The sequence below is a fragment of the Phoenix dactylifera genome, chromosome 16 (genome assembly GCF_009389715.1).
Source record: "Phoenix dactylifera cultivar Barhee BC4 chromosome 16, palm_55x_up_171113_PBpolish2nd_filt_p, whole genome shotgun sequence".
NCBI classification, from domain to species: Eukaryota; Viridiplantae; Streptophyta; class Magnoliopsida; order Arecales; family Arecaceae; genus Phoenix; species Phoenix dactylifera.
Window position 1 is genome coordinate 2,168,050 of NC_052407.1, and position 24,751 is coordinate 2,192,800.

Genomic DNA, 24,751 nt, shown 5'->3' on the forward strand with positions numbered 1-24,751 from the left:
TGATGATTCTCAAAACCAGGAGGTTGTTCTACATAAACCTCCTCATTAATATACCCATTCAAGAAGGCACTTTTTACATCCATTTGGAATAATTTAAAATCTTTATCACATGCAAATGCTAGTAACAATCTAATTGCCTCAAGTCTAGCTACAGGAGCAAAAGTCTCATCAAAGTCTATACCTTCTTCTTGATTATAGCCCTTTGCTACTAGTCTAGCCTTGTTCCTAACTACAACTCCATTTTCATCAAGTTTATTTTTGTATATCCATTTAGTTTCTATTATTGAGTATTCAGTGGGTCTTTCAACTAAGTTCCATACTTTATTTCTTGTAAATTGGTTAAGTTTCTCTTGCATAGCATTTATCCAATTTACATCATTTTTAGCTTCTTCAATGTTTTTAGGTTCTAAATGTGAAACAAATGCAAGATGATTATTTAAGTTTCTAAGAGAGGCTCTAGTTCTAACAGGTTGAGATGGATCATCTAAGATTAACTCTTTAGGGTGACCGTGAGCATACCTCCAAGCCTTTGTAAGCCCATGTTCGGCAATTACCTCTTGGCTTGTTGAAGTTTCTTCAACTTGCTTGGGTTCATCCTCCTGTAGAGTCATGTGATCCATCTTTTCTTCAATTTTACCTGCATCATCATCAAACACTACTCTCTTGCTGGAGGAAGCATCATTAGACTCATCAAAAATAACATGGATAGATTCTTCAATAACAAGGTTTCTTTTGTTGAAGACTCTATAAGCCTTACTTGATGTAGAATATCCCAAAAAGATACCTTCATCAGATTTGGAATCAAATTTACCTAAATTATCTTTCCCATTATTATGAATGAAACACCTACAGCCAAACACATGAAAGTAGGTTACTTTGGGCTTTCTATCTCTCCAAAGTTCGTAAAGTGTTTTCTTTATAATTGGTCTTAATAGAACTCTATTTATTATGTGACATGATGTGTTAATGGCTTCTCCCCAAAAATACTTTGGGAAGTCACTTTCACACAACATGGTCCTAGCTATTTTCTCTAGGGTTCTATTCTTTCTTTCCACAACTCCATTTTGTTGTGATATCCTAGGTGCAGAGAAATTATGAGTTATTCCCTTTTTACTACAGAATTCATCAAATAGATGATTTTCAAATTTTGTTCCATGATCACTCCTAATTGCTATAACTGAACTATTTTTTGTATTTGTTACCTCCTTGTGGAATTTCTTAAAAACTGAAAATGCTTCGTCCTTATGAGCTAAAAACATGATCCATGTGTATCTAGAAAAATCATCAACTATGATAAGTCCATACTTGTTTCCACCAAGGCTTGTGGTCCTAGTTGGTCCAAAAAGGTCCATGTGAAGTAGCTCAAGGGGTCTAGTTGTAGAGACACAATTTATGAACTTAAAAGAGCTTTAGATTATTTGCCAAATTGACATGCTTTACAGATTTTGTTTTTCTCAAATTTCAGCTTTGGCAAACTAATCACGGAATCTCTTTTAACTAATTTAGATAATGTGTCCATGCTTGCATGACCTAATTTACGATGGCATAACCAACTTGCCTCACCAAGCTTAGTATCATTAGCTACTAAGCAGTGGCTGTTTTTAGCAAGATCATCAAGATCTACTACGTAAATATTGCCACGTCTTAGTCCTTTGAAAACTAAACTATTGTTAGTTGAGTTGGTTATGATGCACATAGGTGGCTTAAACAATACATCAAAGCCTTTATCACATAGTTAACTAATGCTAATTAAATTATGCTTAAGACCATCTACAAACCGAACATTATCAATAAAGGTCGAAGGTGTGATTTGTATCTTACCAATACCCATGATGTGACCTTGGTTATCATCTCCAAAAGTCACCACACCTTCTTTCTTAGGTTCTAGGGCGAAAAATTGCTTCTTGTCATCCGTCATGTGTCTTGAGCAGCCACCATCCAAGTACCAACAGTTTTTATTGAGCTTGGCTGCAAGACACTCCTACACAAGGAAATCATATAATCTTAGGTACCCAAGTTTTCTTGGGTCCTTCAAGGTTAGCTATGTTGGTTCCTTTTGGAACCCAAATCTTTTTTATTTTTTTTAGCTTCTATTTTTCTATGGTCACACACATTAGCTTTATGTCCTACTTTTCCACAGCAAAAATAGGTTATATTTTTAGTTTTACTTTTTCCAGCTTTTACAAAAAAGTTTTTAAGAAACTTTTGCTTATTCTTAGGCTTATATCCTAAACCAGCTCTATTAAACACGGCTCGTTAACTATTAAGAATCATCTCCAATTTTTCAGAACTATATGTAAACTTTTCTACAATAGGTTTATATTTTTCAAATTATTTTGTTAAGTTCAGTTTTTCTATTTTAATAAGCTTAAGTCTTTTGTAAGATTATCTTTTATAGTTTTATTACTGTTTTTATATTCTGAAATCTCTTTAGTTAATCTTTCTTTGTCTTTAATCGAGGTACAGTTATTTTGAGTTAATAAATGGTTGCTTGTTTTAAGTTCTAAGTTTTATTTAATAATGAAGTCCTTTTTCTTAATCAGACTATCATTTTTATGACTAAAAGATTTATTAGTCAACCTCAAATCTTTGTTTTTAAGAGTTAAAGATTTATACTCATCCATTAGTTCATTAAAGGCATCATACAATTCATCAAAAGTAAACTCTAACTGAGTTTCAGATGTTACCTCATTATCATTTGCCATAAAGCAAAAATTTGCTTTTCCTCTTGTTTCTCATCCGATGATGATGATGATTGATCGAAGTCTGTCAAAGTGGAGACAAGAGCTTTCTTCTTTTTGTATTTGCTGCCCTTCTTCAGCAAAAGATAGTCGATTTTGAAATGTTCCGGCTTCTTGCATTCATAGTATCCGATTTCCTCACTTTTCCTTTTCTTACCTTTATCCTTGTTGTAGGAACTTGAGGAACCTCTCTTCTGATGAAAGGACTTCTTCCGGTTGATGAATCTTCTAAACTTTCGCACGAGAAGAGCCTCATCTTCATCTCCCTCATTGTCTTCTTCTTCACTGCTGCTACTGCAAGAGGGATCCTTGTTAGAAGAAGTAGACTTAAGGGCAATTACCTTTTTCTTGTGGAAGAACTCTTCTTCACTGTGTTGCTTCATTGTGAGCTCATGTGTCATCAAAGATCCAAGGAGCTCCTCGAGTGGCAGCTTGTTCAAGTCTTTAGCTTCTTGGATCGCCGTTACCTTGGCTTCCCATGATCTTGGTAAAGATCAAAGAATTTTCTTGACAAGGTCACTGTTAGTATAACTTTTGCCAAGACTTTTTAAGCCGTTGACAATATCAGTAAATCTAGTGAACATGCAAGTGACGGTTTCATTAGATTCTATTTTAAACAGTTCATACTTATGAACTAGCATGTTTATTTTAGATTCCTTTACTTGATTCGTGCCCTCATGGGTCACTTCAAGTCTATCCCATATCTCTTTTGCAGAATTGCAAGTAGAGATTCTATTAAATTCATTATGGTCTAAGGCACAATAAAGTACATTCATTGCTTTGGCATTTATTTGTGCCTTCCTTCTATCACTATCATCCCAATCTTTTTCAAGCTTGGGTATAACAATGTTATCTACATAGATAGAACGAATATATGGTCCATTAACTATGATGCTCCAAACATCATAGTCTTGGGCTTGGATAAATATCCTCATTCTAGCCTTCCAATAGGTGTAGTTAGTTCCATTGAAGAATAGAGACCTATTGGTGGATTGCCTCTCACTAAGAGAAGATCCAAAAGGGGTTGTCATTTTAATCTTTTACTCTTTTAATATAAGAGCTCCGGCTCTGATACCACTTGTTGCCCAAAGAGACAACCCAAGAGGAGGGGTGAATTGGGTTTGGATTAATTATTGACAAATTAAAAACTATGATAAGTAAATAATTAAATCTAATGCAAGCAGGTTAATTAAGCTACTTGATGAGGAGATTGGAAGAGACAAATAGCCAATGCAAACACAAGAAAATTTTATAGTGGTTCAGAGCCAACCCTTGCTCCTACATCCACTCCCCAAGCTTCACTTGGGAGTTCACTATAATCTCTTGGATTACAGCTGGTTGTTTTACAAGTTCACAACCCAACTTGTTGTTTTCGCGAGATCACAACGAACTCGGTTGGTTTTCACAAGCTCACCGACTAGAACCATCCGATTGTTTTCTGGGGATCACAATCAAACCCTTACACCATTGGTTTTATCTTTGGCTCACCAACAAACCTTACAACCCTTGATTCAATCCCCTGATTGAATCAAGTAAGAAAAACAGTTTGGAAAAAGATACAAGGAAAGCTTCTTAAAAAGCAAATATGAATCAATATGAATAGAGTAAAGTTAGAAGCCCTCAAACAGATTTCAGAAGAGGAAGAAAGGGCTTCTCCAACTCTGAGTCTCCTCTTTGAGTGCACTGAAGATTTGATGTCAGAAGAGAAGCCTTGAATGCGAAGAAAAAACTTCTAGGAATGAATTGAATGCGTTTCTTCCTTTTTTTGCTTGTCTTTTCTCTCAATGGACTCTTGGTAGTTGGAAATGCCTTAATGCACAGATGGAGTAACTCTCTTGTTATCTACTACTGTTTACTCTGGCTATTTAACTAGTCCTTTTTGAAAAATAGCCGTTAGACACTGATTTGTAGCCATTCTGCACAGTCTGCACCTCCTGACAATGTATCCGTTGGGGTTGGAGTCGACTCGCTCGATCTGGAGTCGACTTGGCTGTTGCTAGAGTCGATTCATGCTTTACTAGAGATGACTCGCCCACTATTCAGGATTTGAATTAAAGTGCCGTCCCAACCTGGAGTCGACTCGGTCCAATCCTAAAGTCGACTCGCCAAGATCTGAAGATGACTCGGCATTTTGGAGACGGCTCGTTCTCAGAATTCCAGAGATCTATTTTTCTGCATTTCTCTCTCGAGTCGACTCGGATCCTCTTGGAGTCGACTCGGCTCTTAGAGCCTGAAAAACCGATCTTCTATCTGTTGATCTGATCTGCCTCGGAGTCGACTTGCACTTTGTTGGGGTCGACTCGGCTGACTTGGGGTCGACTCTCAAATTCTCGGAGTCGACTCGTTTACAGGGTCACTGAGTTTGGTTTTCTACCTTTCAGTCCGCTTTTCTGTGAGAGTCGACTCTTGGCATGATTAGGAGTCAACTTGCCAAACGTTGGAGTCGACTCGCATTCTTCTGGAGTCGACTCGGTAACAGGGTCTAGAAAATACCTCTCTGTCTTTCTGTCTGTTACTCCTTGGAGTCGACTCGGATCTGTAGAGAGTCGACTCGTCAAGCATCGAAGTCGACTCGAAGCCTTCTGGAGTTGACTCAGTAACAGGGTCTAAAAACCATCGTTCTGTCTTTCTGTCTGTTACCCTTTGGAGTCGACTCGGAACCATCGGGAGTCGACTCGGCAAGCATCGGAGTCGACTCGAAATCTTCGGAGTCGACTCGATGATAGGGTCTGAAATTCATCTTTTTGTCCTTCTGTCTGTTCTCAGTCGGAGTCGACTCGTAGTGTACCGGAGTCGACTCGAGCTTATGCCAAAATCTCTGAAACACTTAGAGTCGACTCGCAATTTTCCGAAGTCGACTCGAGCTTCAGACTTTGGCTCAATTGAGTTCAACACTTAGCCAAATTACTTTGAACCAAGGCTCGATGCTCTTAAAGATAAATTCACATATATTCGTCTGAAACACTAGATTGAATTTATTAGTATAACATGAAATATACTCAGATGCTTTGAGCTCATCAAAATCAAATAGGGGTATATTCAATCACTCCACAATCTTCATAGCTATAAATGTATTGAGGCCTCCAAATATATTTATATTAGAACATATCTCTTACCTAAAAAAAATTATTATCTCTTTCCTTATTTATGCATTGAGGCCTCCAAATGTATTTATGTTGAGGCCTTTAAGTTCGCCTTAGGCCCTCCGAATGCATTGAATTGCTCTTATGTCTGGGCATACACAATATCTCCTAAGATAACATATGTAGCCCTCTGCTGCCGATATCATGCATGCACCCAAAAGAAAAATTTGAGCAGCCTCTTCATTCTATCGATCACTTTTAGTGGAGCCGCACAATTATATGGTAGAAGAACTTTTCATGAGCACGAAATGAGCACCACCTTTGTATTACTCCTATATAAATCATTAGCCTTTTTTAAAAAAAAAATGTCAAAACTTCGAGTTATATATAAAGAAGGCAAGAACTTCACCTATTCTATAGCTCCTTGTATGATCATTAATTGTTCAAAAATGTTAAAAGCTTTTCATACGGACTGTAATAAATGTCTACAATCTTTGCAGGGAATACATTTATTCACAAATTACTCTTAGAAAGCCTTCATTAGAGATGGAAACTGCATTGAACTAGTCTCAAGTAGAGTTGTTAAGGAGAATTTGTTCCAGGTTCCTGGTTGAATCTTTTTGTAAGTTTCCAGGGTTCAGGATCTCTATTCTTTACATAATATTGCAATATGGAAATGGAATGCATTTAGGAAAATCTATTTAAAGTCTCTAATAAAATATTTAACTATATATAGTGTGAGACCCCGGAACTGGGCCCGGTCCATTTGACCGGCCCAGTCCCAGGTTTCGGCACATGGCACATGAGGCACCGGAATGGAAGGATCCATCCTGAAGAAGGAGGAAGTCCTGTTTTTAGGGCTTCTTCTCCTTCTCTTTGAGGCCACCCGAGTCCTCTCTTCTTCCTCGTGCATCCGCCCAAGAGGAGGAGAGAGAGAGAGAGAGGGAGGGAGCCATTGAAGCCGGTCTTCTTTGATCCGGGTGGTTCCATTGCCGCCGGAGAGGAAAGAGCCGCCGAAGAGGGAGGAAGCCGCCGGATCTTCGCCGAGGCAGAGGTAAGGTTCCTAATTTCATTTCTCTGTTAAACCATTTGAAAAAAAAAGAAAGAAAGAAAGAAAGAAGAAGAGAGGGAAGAGGAGACTTACCCGTGTGCGGCCGCGAGCACCGCCGATGCTGCGGGTCCCCGCCGTGGGCTCTTCCTCTCTTGAGCTCTCTTTCTCCTCCATGGGAAGAAGGAGAGAGCCAGCGGACGTCTCCCGAGCTCGCCGACCTCCCTTCGTGGGAGAAGAAAGAAGAAGAGAGAAAGGGGGGGAAGGAGAAGAAGTCGGGAGAAGAGGAGGAGGAGAAAGAAAAAGAAAGAAGAAAGAAAGGGGGGAAGGAGGAAAAGAAGTCAGAGGAAGCTTCGGGAGAAGAAGGAGAAAAGAAAAAGAAAAGGGAAGGGAAGGAAAGAAAAGAAAAGAAAAAGAAAAGAAAAAGAAAAAAAAAGAAAAAAAAAGCAAGAAAAAAAAAGAAAAAAATAAATAAATAAATAAAGGGAGAGGGTGGTTTACGGGTATGAACCCGAAATCGAACCCGAACCCGAACCCGAACACGGGGCGCTAGACACTTCTGCAGGGTCGGCCCTGGAAGAATGTTAAAATTTAAGTTTTATAAATATATATTGTGATGAATTTTAAAAGAAAAATATGATTTTTGGATATTAGGTTCTGCGAGAAATTTGTGAGATTAATTGGATTTACTGTAGATCGTGTTCAATGTAAGTAATGAACTGCCTTCTCTAGACTCTTTATTTATACAATATTATTTTTGCATCGAATAAATTGTTAATAAATTTATATGTGATTTATGAATTTTACGAGATGATGCTTTGAATGAAAAAATGGATATGTGAATTGGAATAATATTTTTCGGACTATTGTTATATTACTGTTTTTGCATCGTATATGCATATTTAGATCGAATTATGATATATCTACTATGTTACAAAAGAATTTTGATGTGCATCAAATTTAGAACTCTCAGCCTGGCTATGTTCTGGACCCTGCCAATAGGGGGTTATGCATTGGCAATTCTGGCCCCACCACAGGGTATAAGTGTGGTATTCTGGCCCACTCCGCAGGGTATAAGTGCGGTATTCTGGCCCACTCCGCAGGGTATAAGTGCGGTTCTGTTTCTGGCCTAGCCACAGGGTATAAGTGTGGTCGTAGCTAAAGGATGATGAGATGAATGTGATTTGTTTCGAATCAGATTTATAATTATGTATATGGATATTTGAAAGATATAGATTTTAATGAATTTGTGCTTGAAAAGGAATTGATTATGTTATTATGTTGAGTCATCGTAATTTGTATTTATATTTTATGTTATTATATGAATTGACTAGTTAAAGTGTTTATTACTTACTGGGCTGTCTAGCTCATTATACAATTTCTTGTTGTTTTACAGATTCCGAGAACTAACCTATCGGGAATTTAAAATGAGAGAGCGACTAGAAGAACTGAAGCACAAGTTATCCTAGATTAGGCTTTATTTAAATTAATGTTCTATCTTTATTGTTCCGCTGCGTTTTGAGAACTGTGAGACTTTATAATTTGTGTCAGTAAATGGAATAAGATTGCATTTATTTCAGCTGAATTATTTTAGTTATATAATTGAGATGTTTAGTTTAGATGCCTTGCATGCTCGTGGGGAGTGTTTCCTACGAGTGTGTGGCGGTTGGCTCGGACCTCCGGCTCGCGATCTCGAGCCGGGGGCGTGACAACTCTAATGGTATCAGAGCATAATTGGATAAATTATGAGATAAGAAAATCTGACATGACATGAGTGTAGGTGGGTAGACACTAGGGACATTGGGACGTTAGTTTATGATGATTGTAACAACCATTCTATGTACTTGTAATGAACTGGTAAGCTTATTATTGGCATGCTGCTATCTGATAGACATAGGTCAAGAAGCCTTCACGTCGGACGAGAAAAACTACTCGCAGAGATACTAATAAGGCACCCAACCTGCAAAATGACAGCACACCCCAACAAGTTGGTAACACCCCTCAGCAGGAGAGAGTCGTCAATCTTGCTAGTGATACTTAGACAGGACGACAAGAACCGGGCCTAGGCCAGGTTATGCAGACCATAGTGGGCCTTATGCAGATGCAACAGCAGGTGCAACAGCAGTTGCTCCAACAACAAGCGCAGTTGCCCCAGACACAACCACAGCAAGGACGAGGGGAACAGTGTGAACAGCGTAGCAGTATAGCTGAATTTAAGAGGCTGGCTCCTCCAGCTTTCAGTGGGACTACATAACCGTTGGAAGCAGACAATTGGCTTACAGAGATGGAAAAAGCATTTGCTGTCTTGAGATGCCAGGATGATGAAAAGATTTTGTTTGCATCATACATGATGCAAGGTGAGGCATTCAACTGGTGGCGGATGTTGAAACATAAATATGAGCAGGATAGGGAGCCACTCACTTGGGAAAAATTTCGAGGAGCATTTTATGATAAGTATTTTCCTCGGAGTGTAAGGACGCAAAAAGAGCAGGAGTTTATTCATCTAAAGCAAAGGAATATGACTGTTGCAGAATACGAAGCTAAATTTACCGAGCTAGCCAAATTTGTTCCAAAGTTAGTCGAGGATGAGCTAGATCGAGTGCATAAATTTGAGATGGGACTAAAGACTGAAATTAGAAAACAAGTGGTATGAATTGACTACCTATGCAGCTGTGGTAAATAAGGCTTTAATAATTGAAAGGGAAGTTAATGATGAACGGTTGGAAAGGAAAAGAAATCAAAAGAAGAGGAATAGATCGAATGAATTTCAGGGGCAGAGCAATGAAAATGCCGAAAGTTCAAACACTAAGCAGGTAAATATCAATACACTAAGCAGGTAAATATCAATAAATGTTCTAGATGTGGTAAGGCTCATGCTGACAAGGATTGCCATTGGAACACCGGTGCCTATTTTAGATGTGGTAAGATAGGTCATAAAATTGCAGACTGCCCACAAAGAAACAAGAATAGATCTACTCAGGCAATGGAAGGAAGCCAGGGGCCAAAGACTCAAGGAAGAGTATTTGCACTTACACAGCAAGATGCACAGGCTTCTGATGTGTTGACGACAGGTATTAATCTAGTCCCAATATTTATTTCTATTTATTGTTTTGCCATGCCCACTGCTCTTTGTTAGACAACTCATTATGCTACTAGAAAAGATTCAATAGTTACATAACATTTTTTTGATTGATTGTCAAAAGAAGAATATAAACTTTTAACTTTCGAAAGTGTTCACACGGAATAAGACATAATAATGAATGTACCAACAAGCAAGTAATTCTGGAAAAAAAAAGAAAAAAAAATTTAGACTTGACACGGGTATGTTGAGGTTTAAATCAGAATGTGCAGAGAAAATGTGGTGAATGAAATTATTTGAAATTGGTCCGACAAGACGACTTTGATTTGAAGAGTGTTATGACTTAGTTTGGAAGAAGTATAATCTACTCTTGAACTACATGTACGAAAATTTCGTGGACGAAATTTCTTTTAAGGGAGGAAGGATGTGAGACCCCGGAACTGGGCCCGATCCATTTGACCGGCCCATTCCCAGGTTTCGGCCTCACGTGCGTGGCACGTGAGGCACCGGGATGGAAGGATCCATCCTGAAGAAGGAGGAAGCCCTGTTTTTAGGGCTTCTTCTCCTTCTCTTTGAGGCCACCCGAGTCCTCTCTTCTTCCTCGTGCAGCCGCCCAAGAGGGGGGGAGAGAGAGAGAGGGAGGGAGCCATTGAAGCCGGTCTTCTTTGATCCGGGTGGTTCCATTACCGCCGGAGAGGAAAGAGCCGCCGAAGAGGGAGGAAGCCGCCGGATCTTCGCCGAGGCAGAGGTAAGGTTCCTAATTTCATTTCTCTGTTAAACCATTTGAAAAAGAAAGAAAGAAAGAAAGAAAGAAGAAGAGAGGGAAGAGGAGACTTACCCGTGTGCGGCCGCGAGCACCGCCGATGCTGCGGGTCCCCGCCGCGGGCTCTTCCTCTCTTGAGCTCTCTTTCTCCTCCATGGGAAGAAGGAGAGAGCCAGCGGACGTCTCCCGAGCTCGCCAACCTCCCTTCATGGGAGAAGAAAGAAGAAGAGAGAAAGGGGGGGAAGGAGAAGAAGTCGGGAGAAGAGGAGGAGGAGAAAGAAAAAGAAAGAAGAAAGAAAGGGGGGAAGGAGGAAAAGAAGTCAGAGGAAGCTTCGGGAGAAGAAGGAGAAAAGAAAAAGAAAAGGGAAGGGAAGGAAAGAAAAGAAAAGAAAAAGAAAAGAAAAAGAAAATAAAAGAAAAAAAAGCAAGAAAAAGAAAAGAAAAAAATAAATAAATAAATAAAGGGAGAGGGTGGTTTACGGGTATGAACCCGAAACCGAACCCGAACCCAGGGCGCTAGACACTTCTGCAGGGTCGGCCCTGGGAGAATGTTAAAATTTAAGTTTTATAAATATATATTGTGATGAATTTTAAAAGAAAAATATGATTTTTGGATATTAGGTTCTGCGAAAAATTTGTGAGATTAATTGGATTTACTGTGGATCGCGTTCAATGTAAGTAATGAACTGCCTTCTCTAGACTCTTCATTTATATAATATTATTTTTGCATCGAATAAATTGTTAATGAATTTATATGTGATTTATGAATTTTACGAGATGATGCTTTGAATGAAAAAATGGATATGTGAATTGGAATAATATTTTTCGTACTATTGTTATATTACTGTTTTTGCATCGTATATGCATATTTAGATCGGATTATGATATATCCACTATGTTACAAAAGAATTTTGATGTGCATCAAATTTAGAACTCTCAGCCTGGCTATGTTCTGGACCCTGCCAATAGGGGGTTATGCATTGGCAATTCTGGCCCCACCACAGGGTATAAGTGTGGTATTCTGGCCCACTCCGCAGGATATAAGTGCGGTATTCTGGCCCACTCCGCAGGATATAAGTGCGGTTCTATTTCTGGCCTAGCCACAGGGTATAAGTGTGGTCGTAGCTAAAGGATGATGAGATGAATGTAATTTGTTTCGAATCAGATTTATAATTATGTATATGGATATTTGAAAGATATGAATTTTAATAAATTTGTGCTTGAAAAGGAATTGATATTGTTATTATGTTGAGTCATCGTAATTTGTATTTATATTTTATGTTATTATATGAATTGACTAGTTAAGGTGTTTATTACTTATTGGGCTGTCTAGCTCATTATACAATTTCTTGTTGTTTTACAGATTCCGAGAACTAACCTATCGGAGATTTAAAATGGGAGAGCGACTAGAAGAACTGAAGCACAAGTTATCCTAGATTAGGCTTTATTTAAATTAATGTTCTATCTTTATTGTTCCGCTGCGTTTTGAGAGCTGTGAGACTTTATAATTTGTGTCAGTAAATGGAATAAGATTGCATTTATTTCAGCTGAATTATTTTAGTTATATAATTGAGATGTTTAATTTAGATGCCTTGCATGCTCGTGGGGAGTGTTTCCTACAAGTGTGCGGCGGTTGGCTCGGACCTCCGGCTCGCGATCTCGGGCCGGGGGCGTGACATATAGATCTTCAAGTTTGAGTTCTACATATGGATTCCAAAAATTCAAGGATATTATCATCGTTCCCTATTACTAGTCGTGATGCAGTTTTACTCATTTCATATTCAGTGAGATGTGTGGCGGCACGACCACTATTTTGCTATATTTATGTTGACAAAAGATCGTGTTTGAATCTTTAATTTGCTAAAGGTTTCTAAAGTTCAAACTATGATAATATTTTGTCGAATATGTTAGATGCCAATTGTTCGGCGTTCTTGTATAAATCTCTAATTTCTAATTTGTCTTGGAGATTCAAATTCAACCTAGAGACCTTGCACAGATCCATCATTAATGTTCAATGAGGTATGCAAATATTATTTATATTTCCTATATGAATCTTTTATTTTCCTATGGGTCTGTTGCCCTAAATGAGCTTTTAAGATTCAATTATGTACATGTCTCCTAGTTGGTAAGAAAGCACATCCTACTTTCTTTTAGTTCCAGCATTGCGACAAATTAAATGCTGCCATAATTCTAAGAACACTACATGATTTATCTATTAATTTCAGATTGTGATGGAAAAAAAAAATTGTGATGTAAAAAATGAACAATTTATCAGCTTTCCACAATTGAAAGTGGGAATACTAGACAAATGATTTGTAATCTCCTCGGGATGGAAACTATTTATAGTATATGTTATAGGGAAAATATATCCATTCATATTAGAAAAACACGTGAGCTTCATGCACCGACATGGACACCCGATCTTGGACACCCAATCTAACGTTGCAATGAAACATGTTGTTGACCGTGACCAGTGAGAGAAGTGGAACACGACTTTTGCTGGATCCATGAAAAATCCTGGCCAAGTAAGGTGCCAGCATGGGATCGTAGTTGGATCCTTCGCACCCATCGCCGTTGGACCATGCACGGATGATTCATACAATTCTAATACAGATATATTTAATAAAATCAGAAAATAATAAATTTCGAAATACTTTAAACAGCTCCGCTTCTCTAATCCACAAGATGTTCTAAAATAACTAGCCACTTACGATGCCATCCAGTAAATACATCTTTCTTTCACGTGAAGGATAGAACCACGTTCCTTGAGCAAGTGGGTAACGAAAACTCCATAGAAATAACTACGTTCAAAAGGTTTTTGTGTGACAAGGCCCTGAAAGAATTACTTCACTCCATATCGTAAGCATATCCAAAGATCTTCATGTAGTCCAAACCCAGGGTAAGTTGAGCTGAGCATGATGCATACGTGCACACATGTCGCGTATAAAAAGCTCGTGCGAACCAGGGGAAACTTCCATTTTAAGTTATATAATTTTACTTATATTAATATATAATTAAAGTACCCTCTCGATTATCGCTTACAACAACTCTATGCACGCATCTATCAGCATCCAGCAACTTGGCATATCCCCAAAACTTCCACTTTTTTTCGACAACTGGAAAGAGAGAAGGGAGAAAGGTGGGAGCGAGAGAGAAAGGGAAGCCCCTACGAGTGAGTGCTGGCCAAAAAACTTACAAATTCAGAATACCATATATACGTCTATACAAATATTAGGATGAGGAATATTATAGAGGAGGAGACGGGGTGGGGGAGACGGTGGAGAGAGAGATGAGTCGAATGAATCAGAGAGAGAGAGAGAGAGAGAGAGAGAGAGATGGATAAGGGTGCAAGAGCTGAGGATGAGGATGAGGATGAGGATGAGGGTGTGTGTGTGTGTGTGAGAGAGAGAGAGAGGAAAATTATAAAAAGGCTTCATACCCGGCTGTCAGGGGGGCTTGATAGTAAAAACTGAAAGGACAGAGAGGAGAGAGAAAGAGCGCCGTTTGCGGGCACGCTGGTCGAGAAAATTATAACAAAGATTCATAACCCTGCCACAGAAGACTAGTGCGTCTCGCACCGTCCCTCTCCCCGTGTGAAAAGCCAGGGGAATAATCTCGAACAGGTCATCCCTATTTAGCGGCAACAATATTTTAATTGTCCGCAGGTAAATAAGATAATAACAGGCGATGCCCATGATTGACCTAAGAAAATTGTTGGTTTGATTCCTCCAGCTAACAGTTTGAAATGGGGGCAGCAGTGGGACCCATGGAATGGACGGCTTTGATGTGGTTTTTTTGGTGCTGAGAATTTGAGAAGAAAAAAAAAAAACCATGGCTGATGGTGGTTGTGGTGGTGCTACCATATGCTTAAACTTATGAAGTAGATGGAGCCAGTTGGGTCGAGTAGACAACCTATTTGATCACATAACTATAAGCTTATACCTGTAATTAATGAAATTATAGCTACTATATGAATAGAAAAAGTTTATAGCTTATTCTCTTTCGATCTAGTTTTTGATTCAGATGGAAAGAATCCCGGTGTACATTAATAACTACAATATATTCTAATAAAAAATAGTTCATACCCAAATCCAATTAATTGAAGGTTTACAAACAAAACATACAAAAATAACCGTCTATTATAATTTTTACATAATATATGTACTTTAAAACTTGCACCTTTTAGATCGGGTCGGGTCGGGTGAAATTGACACTCTTACTTTCGGATCTGTGTGGTGGGTGATCGAACAGTGCATGAGCATGAAAGAAGGTGAATCTTTCTTGCAACCGTGTTCCTCGAACAAGCTAATAGTAGATTCTTATATTCTCAAATATGTGGGATAAATTAAAGCATCCATTAATTTGTTCCAACTACTATAAGTTTAATAGAAATGACCGCTAAAAGGTTCTTCTCAATCTATATCGTGATTATGTCTAGAAAATCTTCATGTCCAAACCTAGATCAAGTCGAGCACTTCTTCTGAACATAATTGATACGTGCACATATTCCACATGAAGAAGAAACTTCCATTTTAAGTTATATAATTTGATTTTCATTAATATATCAGAATCCTATTCAGTTGGATTATACAACCCAAAACCTTTTAGGCCGAGCCTAAAAGATCGCAAGAACGACTTACGCCCCATTTGGAGGAACTATTGGCTGTAGAACTTTTAGAAGTAGAACTTTTGAAAGTAGAGCTTTTATAAAAACTGTTTGCTGTTTGGTAACTACATTTCTAAAGTGCTGTGAAACTTTAATATGTGTTTGGTAAACAAACTGAGAAAGTACTTTTGGTATAATAAAATGACCATAAAGAACATTATATAATATTATACAACATAGCATAATAAAATATAATATGTATTAATACATAAATATATGATATAGCATAATATTAATGTAATGTAATATAATATTATTATAATATAGTAATATAAATACTGTATACTGTAGCATAATGATTTAATATAATATTAAATTATTTAACACAACATATCAATGTATTATGAATATAATGTAAATATTATATTCATAGTATAATACAATAATAAAGGAATAAAATATTATAATTATTAGCATAAATTAAATTTTCATCCTCTCGATAACTATGGTATAATATAAAGGAACAATTTGTATAGTTATTATATTTTATTATGAGTATTTTGGTTTGAAAAGAAAAAAATATTATAACTCAAAACAGCTTTCCGACAATTTTTGAAAGTATTTTTTCGGAAGAAGCTCCAAAAAAGCTGTTTAGATTTTTGAAAAAGCTAAAACAGCTCTTCGAAAATTTTACCAAACATCCTTTTTTTTTTTTTTTTTAATCTAAAATTACTTTTGGCCCTCCAAAATTTTTTCCAAATGGGGCTTATAAGGCTATAATTGTTGCTTTTTTTTTTTTTTTGGTAAAAAATAGGAGGGGAGGGGGAGGGACCAGCCCACCCACGTAGCAGCCCCATTACTAGGCCCCCCTTCCACTAGGGAATGTTCGATACAGGTCGCAGGTTTCGCGTGCCTTCCCCGACCCGTGGGCTCACCCCACTGGGTTCACCGCCTCACGTGTGGGTACGTCACCCCAGCGCCACCTTGGTACAAGTGGAAGGAAAGCATAACCGCCAACAAGCCAGCCGAGCGTGGGGCATCCGGTCCCCTAATTTAATCGACGCCCGCGCGTTTCGAACCCGGGCAACTTGGGCGGAATTATCGCCCCCTTACCACCAGGCTACTACCTTGGTGGCGCTATAATTGTTGCTTTCGCTAGCAAATTTGGCCCACTTTTGCCGACGTAATTCTACCGGAGCACACGAGTACAGCTCCACGAATGAATTCGCTGCAGTGCACACCTCGTGAATGGCCGACCCCGGCCACCGAAAATTCAATCGCACGCTTCCGTGTCGAGGTACAATGTAAGGTTAAACTCGTATGTGGGGCATAGCATAACTGAACTCTAAATTGTTGGATCAATAAAATCTAAATACATATACCTTATCAACCAAACGTCCGTATCCCATTCTTCCTATGCAGATTTTTATAATCCCTAATCATTATAGTCTCTCGGGGATATCTTACCCGCTTCCTCCGATCCCTTCTAGAAGCCCAGTCAATGCACGCTCCACATCCCCATGTGGACTCCAAAGCTCGCCTTGGATACCTTCTCACTTCCCCTCTTTTTTCTTTTTTTTTTGTGGTCAACGGCAAATTATAACTCACTTCCCCTCTCCATGCACTATTAGTTTTATAAAACTCACAACTGTAGACCCCTAAGCTCGCCTTGTATACCTTCTCACTTCCCCTCTTTTTTTTTTTTTTTTTTTTTTCAAAACGGCAAATTATAACTCACTTCCCCTCTCCATGCACTATTAGTTTTATAAAACTTACAACTGTAGACCCCTATTGTGCGTGCAAAGGGAACGGTAGACACTCATTCAATCTTGTCCTATAGCTATTTGGAGTTGGCTTTTTGTTAGGAGGAAAAAGAAAAAGAAAAAAAAGAAATAGTGTCCGCCGGGGGAAAATGGCGACGAATTCAGATTGGAGGTGCAGGTGGTTTGGAGCATATGGTTCATGTTCTTTGCGTCATTCCTGATTGTGGCGGTCTCCGACGCCACCTACATATTCGGCATCTACTCCAGCGACCTCAAGATGTCCTTGGGATATTATGACCAATCGACCCTCAACACCCTGTCCTCCTTCAAGGATCTTGGAACAATGTCGGCATCCCAATATCAATAGGCTATGGCCATATAATCCAATGGCATAGGTCGCATAAAGTGTTAAAAACTACTATTGTTAACCACCAATGGCAACGGTGTACAAAAACTACTATTCTAATCATCGGTGGTGCGGTGTTGAAACAGTTTATCATAGATTACAAGTTGACAGGGCCAATGAAATTATTTACTTCCCAAACAAGGTGGTATTTACTTTTCAAAATAAAAAGGGAGGAAATGAGATATTTTGTGCATTTGCAAAATCGAAACAATTGCATGGCAATTGTAAAGCACTTTTTTGAGTTAAAAAACATTTACAGGGAATCTTCACGAACGTAAACATTAATATCTATGGATTAGATGATGGGCACATTTTGCTGTCCTCAGTAACGAAGTCAAACCTCTAAGGACAATGGGTGATAGAAACAAACAAGGTGTAACGTGAAACTGTTTTTAAACTTGAGGGACGATAGCTTCATTAGAAAAAAATTATCATTTTAGGTCGAGGAAATTGATGTCCAAACTCAGACGCTCAGACGGTTACGCGCTTTTCCGGAGGCCCAGCCGGGAAGCCAGCCAATGCAAGCGCCCTAGTCAATGCCTCCCATGTCTTTTTTTTTTTTGGTAAATGCGGCAATTTATATAGCTCTAACTTGAGTACATCCTGCCAAATCACGAGAAAGCAAAGAGTACAAAGGAGAAGGAATATCTCCTATAGATGTCCATAGAAAATCTCCGGAGTGCTGGGCGACGAAAGAGGCGACCCAGTCTGCTGCTCTGTTCGCCACCCGAAACACATGTGCTGCCTGCAGACCACCCATCTCCTGAACCAGCCTGCGAGAGTCTCTGATGAGAGGATGGCCATCACCATACCTGTCCACGCCTCGGATCCAGTCAATCACCACCGCAGAGTCTCCCTCGAGATACACCCTCAGCTCTGAGGGACCTCCTCGTATATAACAACCCCTCCCATGCAGCCCGAAGCTCTGCTCCTACAACAGTAATCCCCGGCGTGCGCCGACCCCCGGCTGCTACCAGCCTACCAGAAGAATCTCTGATCACGAATCCAACACCACCAGATGCACCATCCATCGACATACTACCATCGAAGTTCACTTTGAGATGACCAAGGGGTGGGGGTACCCAAGAAACATAGGCGAACTTGCGCGCTACAACAGCGGAGAGAGTGCCCCAGATGTCCCTGGCCATCTCAGTAGAGAACAACGTGGTAACTGCAGTAGCCTCCCTAGCCTGCGCTACAGCTCTATCCGCCACCATCCTCGGCGACAACCTCCTACCCTCAAATATGCCGGCATTCCTGTCCAACCAAATATGATAGGCCAGGTATGCCCTGAGGATCCCCTCCTCCCAAAATCTGGGGCTCCGCATAGAAACTCTCAGCAGATGGATCAAATCCTGTGTCGACTCCATCACCTGGGGTAAGGGTGCAGGTGAACTACTCCAAATCTCCCTCGCCCTAGGACACTGCAGAGGGGCATGATCGATGGTCTCCTCAATCTCCATGCACACCTGACAAAACTGGGTAACCCGTACTCCTCGCCGAGCTAGCATGCTTCTGGTCGGTAGGCACCCCCATGCCACCTTCCAGATGAAAAGCGCCACTCGTGGGTGAACCCGCATCCTCCAGATCCATCCTCCCTCAATCTGTCGGGCTGGCTCCCTACTGCACAAAACATGAAGATCCCTAGCTCGTACCCGCGTCTGGCCTGATGGCATCCATACTAGCCTGTCAGGCTCCTCCCGGGCTGGTACCGAAAGAGCCAAAACCAACTCTGCCAACTGCTCCCCAAGAACCTCCCGAATCAGCCCAGCCCTCCACTGACCCCCAACAAGGTCCAGCAAGTCACAAACTCTGTATCCACTCAACCTCGCCGAATCCACCATGGTCGGCAAACAACTGATCGGCAACTCAGTCACCCAGCAGTCCTCCAAAACATTAATAGATCGCCCTTCCCCAATGGCCCATCTGATCTCCGGAAGCACCAACATGGCTCTGGCACACATCTCCCTCCAGACCGGTGAATGGTGACTGCCAGCTCGTGTCCCAGGCAGCAATAGACCATACTTGGCCCTCATCAGCGAGGACCACATACTATCGGGCTCTAGCATGAATCTGGCTACGTGACGTGCCGCTAGAGCCTCCCGTCTCACCACCAAAGACTGCAACCCCAAACCCCCCAATCTAGTCGGCTGACACACAACCTCCCATGCTAATAAGTAAATACCGCCTCTGCCACGACTCCTCCCCCAGATGAAGTTCCTAAAGAGCTGCTCAAGAGTCCTCAGGACCACCACTGGAATGAAAGAGTTGGAGAGAAAGTAAGTGGGAATCAAAGAGAGAACTGACCGAACCATGATCCTCCCCATCATCGATAATGTGGGAATCAAAGAGAGAACTGACCGAACCAAGGTGATCCTCCCCATCATCGATAATGTGGGAATCAAAGAGAGAACTGACCGAACCAAGGTGATCCTCCCCATCATCGATAATGTGTGCATCTGCCATCCCTCCAGTCTATGTCTGATACTGAGCTCCAGAGAGGAACAATCCCTGCTACGTAGCCGCCGACCTGAGAGTGGAATCCCCAAGTATCTCAATGTGCCCTCCTGCTCACCCACCCCCAAAATTTCCAGAATAGAATTCTTCACTGCCAAAGTAGTCTTCGGGCTGAAACATATAGCTGACTTAGAGAAATTAATACATTGACCCGACACAGCACAATAGTCCTGGAGAATCCTACTGATGACACCTGCGGCCTGCCGATTCGACCGGGCTAGCAATAAACAATCATCTGCGAAGAGCATGTGAGAAATCGGTGTAGCCCCCTCCACTGGCCTGTAAACCTCTAACTCATGCAGGGATACAGCCTGTCTGAGAGCTCTCGAGAGCGCATCGGCGCAGATGATGAAGAGCAGGGGGGAGAGGGGGCATCCCTGGCGCAACCCTCTGGAAGACTCAAAGAAACGGGATGGCGTACCATTTACCAAAATGGCAAAAGAGGAGCCCCGAACACAGCCCATAACCCAGCTGATCCACCTCTCGGGAAACCCAAACCCCTGCAAAGACTGCTGTACAAAATCCCATCTCATCCTGTCGTAGGCCCTCTCCATATCAAGCTTGATCCCCATCAAGCTCCTCCTCCTCGGGGCCCTACGAAGGTCAAACATAAACTCCTGGGCAATAAGCACGTTGTCTGTGATACTCCGCCCTCCCACAAACGCCCCCTGCTCTGGACTAATCAACCTCGGAAGAATATCCCTCAACCTAACGGCAAGTATTTTCGTTGTGGCCTTGTACAAAGTCGTGCACAGGCTAATCGGGCGGAAGTGGCTCGGCTCAGTAGCATCCTGCCGCTTCGGTATTAGTGTGATGAACGTCCTCTGCCAATCAGTAGACAATGTAGCTGTACTGAAGAACTGCGGTATGGCTGCTATCACATCCTGTCCCACAATTGTCCAATACCTCCGAAAGAACAACGGAGGAAAACCGTCCGGCCCTGGAGCCTTGTCCCCCTCAAGGGACCAGACTGTCTCCCTAATCTCCCTCTCCGAAACCGGCCTGATCAGTGCTGCAGTCTCCTCCTCCGTCACCCCTACACTAGGCAACCGAATATCCACCGGGCTCACACCCCCTGCCTCCTCAGTCCACCTGGCCCTGAAAAAACTCTCCAAAATCCTCGGAATCATATCCGGATCCTCCGATAACTGTCCATCCTCGCCTCTGATGACTCTAATCCTGTTCTGATGTCTTCTGATCAATGTCGCCTGATGGAAGAATCTAGTATTTCGGTCCCCCTCCACAATCCACTGTACCCTGGACTTCTGTCTCCAAAGTATCTCCTGCTGTCTAAGAAGAGAATCATGTAGTGCCAAGTGTGATCTAAGCTCTCCCATCTCCTCCTCCGATAAACCTCCACTCTGGACCTCCTGGGTCTGCAGTCTGGTGATGGCCTCCTCTGTATCCTCAATCCCCCTGAAGATGTTCCCCACCTCCTCACGGTTCCACCTCCTCAACCGTCTTCTCGTCAGTTCCAACCTTCGGGACATCCGGTACATAGCATCTCCCCTAACTGGTACACTCCACGCCTCCCTAACCATCTCCCATGATCGCGGATAACACAGCCAGAACTTCTCAAATCTAAAAGGGGAACAGATAGGAATAAGTGCCTCAGTACTCACCAGTAATGGATAATGGTCCGACGCTATCCTCGGCAGATGTCTGACATGATGCTCTGGAAAGCACTGAACCCACCCAGCAGTGGCACAAGCTCTGTCTAGTCTCTCCCATACACGAGCCCATCCCTGCTGATTATTGCACCAAGTGAACTGCGGGCCCGAGAAGCCCAGATCAACCAATCCATTAGAGTCAAGAAATTCCTGAAACTCTTTAATTTTCCTTTTGTAAGTGAAGGGTTTCCCCCCCATCTTCTCATGAGAGCCGACAATACAGTTAAAGTCACCTGCCATTAACAACGGGTGACCCTGACCGATCAGGTGAGAGGCCTCCTCCCACAAAACTCTCCGCTCCCTAAATTCTGTACTAGCATACACTGCTGCAAGGACCCATGGGTTGCCGCTACCTTCCGAGATTACCATAATCACCTCTTGCGTACATACATTGAAGACATCCACTCTACATTTGCTCTGAGCCCAAGTAACTATAATACCTCCCGATAAGCCTCGTGATTCTACCGCATAGAATCCCCAGGACCGCGGCACCGCCCTCTGCGCCTTCTATAGGCTACTCCCTGATAATCGAGTCTCTAATAAAACACAAATGTCCGGATTATGTTGATGCACCAACCTGCGAAAAGCCGGGGCAAAGGAAGGCTTCCCCGCTCCACGGCAATTCCATAGAATCACCTTCATGGTACACTAGATGAGACGGCACGACCCGCACTCCTGGAGCCGTTACCCTGAGCTCCCTCCAAGCTCCTCTCCCCTTCATTAACCACAACAATAGGATTAACCCCCTTTACAGAATCCATCATTTGAAGCAACAATTGGAGATGCCTCCCTTCACTGTTCACCTGTGCCAAATGGCACGCCAGGGCTACAGGACCCTTCTCACAGCCCTCTGCTATCCCATGCTGCCCTCCATTAGTTTCCTCTCCTTCAACACGACCAAGATCTCCTCTCTGTGCATCGCCCTCCACAGACAGAACCCCTTTTCCTGTTTTCTGTGCCAAATGGCACGCTACAGGGTCAGAGGCCTTTGATGATTGTTGGTTGATCATCATGGCCATTGAAGAAGAGCTGCAAAGTGGACGCCGGATCAAGCCTTCATCTCCCGCACCAGCCTCCCCAGATCCTCCATCAGCACCGGTACTGTTTGAGCGTGCTAGCCGGCACACCTTGCCCACCGGACACACGACGCCGCTGTCGGTGCGCTCCCTCGTTCCTTGCTCATGATCCCCTTCATCTTCTCCCGACAACCTCCCACGTCCAACCATTATCTCATCTAACCCGCCAAAATCCTGCCTCGTCGTTGTCCACTTCCGCCAACCAGCTGTCGCCGGCACAACCAGAGAGACGCCCCTCCAAGGCTTTTTGGGGGTCCACGGCTGCCGACTCCCCAGAACTCCGGTCCGACGGGCACTTGCCGCTAAGGGAGGAGGCGAGCTTCGGCTTCGCCGGCGATCCCCTTCCAGCCTGCGCACCGGACGGGAGGTTGTCGGGCCCAAAGCCTCTGAGATCATAGACTTGGACGAAGAAGAGGACCCCTCCAAGAGCTGGGTCGAGCAGGCCCTGGGAATGAGCGGGCTAAGGCTTGATCCGTTGGGCTCCCCTTCCTTGGTAGCCCTTGGGCCCGGCCCATTCGGCACCTTCGTCGGGCCCGCTATCGGGCCCTGCCCAGTGGGCGCCTCCGACTGGGCCTCTGCTAGGGCCTTCCCCGATCGACCCGTGAGAGAGACCATCGTCCCAACGGTCCGCCCGCTCACTGGGAGGCATTTCGAATCCTTGCCTCCGCCCACCATGACGCCCGCCGACGCCTTCTCCAGCGACCTCCGTCGTGCCACTTTGGATGGAATTTGCCACCCCTCCAGGTCCGATGTGGAGAAAGGCAAGCTCACCCCATTTCCGGATGGGTTCGGAGCCGAAACAGGGGAACCCTGTGCCAAACCGGAGCTAGTCGGAACCACAATCTTCTTCCCCTTCCGGTTGTTGGAGGCCCCCACTTGCCCGAGGCGGTGTGTAGCCAGCCATGGGCCATACAGCAAGGGCTCTTCCTTCTCCGACCTTGTTCCCCCCCCCGGATTAGTAATCATTAAGGATTTCCCACCTTCTCCAACGCTACCTTCTCCGTGGTCTCCTCCTATCTCTACCTCACCCGCCGCAACAGGGTTTGAAGCACAGTTGGCCCTTCCATGGCCCACACGCCCACATCTGAAGCAATATTCTGGCAGGTTTTCATACACGAATGCCTGCCAGAATTTCCCCTCGCACCCCTCCATGACCCCATTGACAAACATACCTGGCTTGAGGGGAGCATTGGTATCCAGCTCGATTTTCACCCTTGCGAAGCCCCGCTTCTTCCCCTGATCCGTGGCACCGTCCAGAGCCAGGGGTCTCCCTGCCTTCGCCGCCAGTCGGAGTATGATCTCCTTCTCCCAATAATCCAGGGGTAAGCGGGGGAGTCGCAGCCACACCACCAGTCTCCCCACCTTTGAGGATCCGGTAATGTAATTTGGCCTCCATCTCTCCATAACAAATAGTTGTCCAGCCACCAACCATGGACCACACACTAGGGCGGCATCCCGATCCTCCTTATAAGCAAACCGGACAGCAAGAACACCATCCGACATAGTGAAACACTCGACCTCATAGGACATATTTCCCCTCCGTCGCACCTCTCTCGCCACCCATTCGACCGGTACCTTCCTTCCAATGCTCCACATGAATACCGTCGTGCTTCGCCAGGCACTCCTCGTCTTCTCCAGCAACTCTGTCGGTACCTCGAAGACCTCCGTGAACGTCCACTGCAGTACTCCCAACTCTTCCTCGGAGATCCGATCGTTGGTCCACATCGCCGGCCTTGTCGAGCCCCTAGTCACCTCCGCCCACGATGGACCCTTTGCCGCACTAGGGGGGGCTCACCCCCCCCCCCCCCCCCCCCCCCCCCCCCCCCCCCCCCCCCCCCCCCACCAAGCTTGCATAGGCTCCTTGCCCTTCACCCGTTCGACGAAATGCCTCACAGGCGCTCCAGGATTGCGGAGCAATCTCTCCAAATATTTCACTCGCTCCTGCCTCTGAGTTTTCCCAGTGGGTTCCGCGCCCCGTCATCCTGCCACTCCATGCACG

General features: G+C 43.1%; 1 protein-coding gene across 1 annotated transcript; it reads right to left on the reverse strand.

Annotated features, from left to right (window-relative positions):
- Nucleotides 1-18,359: 18,359 nt before the first annotated feature.
- Nucleotides 18,360-22,045, reverse strand: LOC120104120. Its single transcript, XM_039114649.1, has 3 exons — nucleotides 20,616-22,045; nucleotides 18,572-20,396; nucleotides 18,360-18,467 (listed from the first exon to the last, which is right to left on the reverse strand). The coding sequence occupies exons 1-3, from the start codon at nucleotides 22,043-22,045 to the stop codon at nucleotides 18,360-18,362; spliced, it is 3,363 nt and encodes a 1,120-aa protein (XP_038970577.1).
- Nucleotides 22,046-24,751: the final 2,706 nt, after the last annotated feature.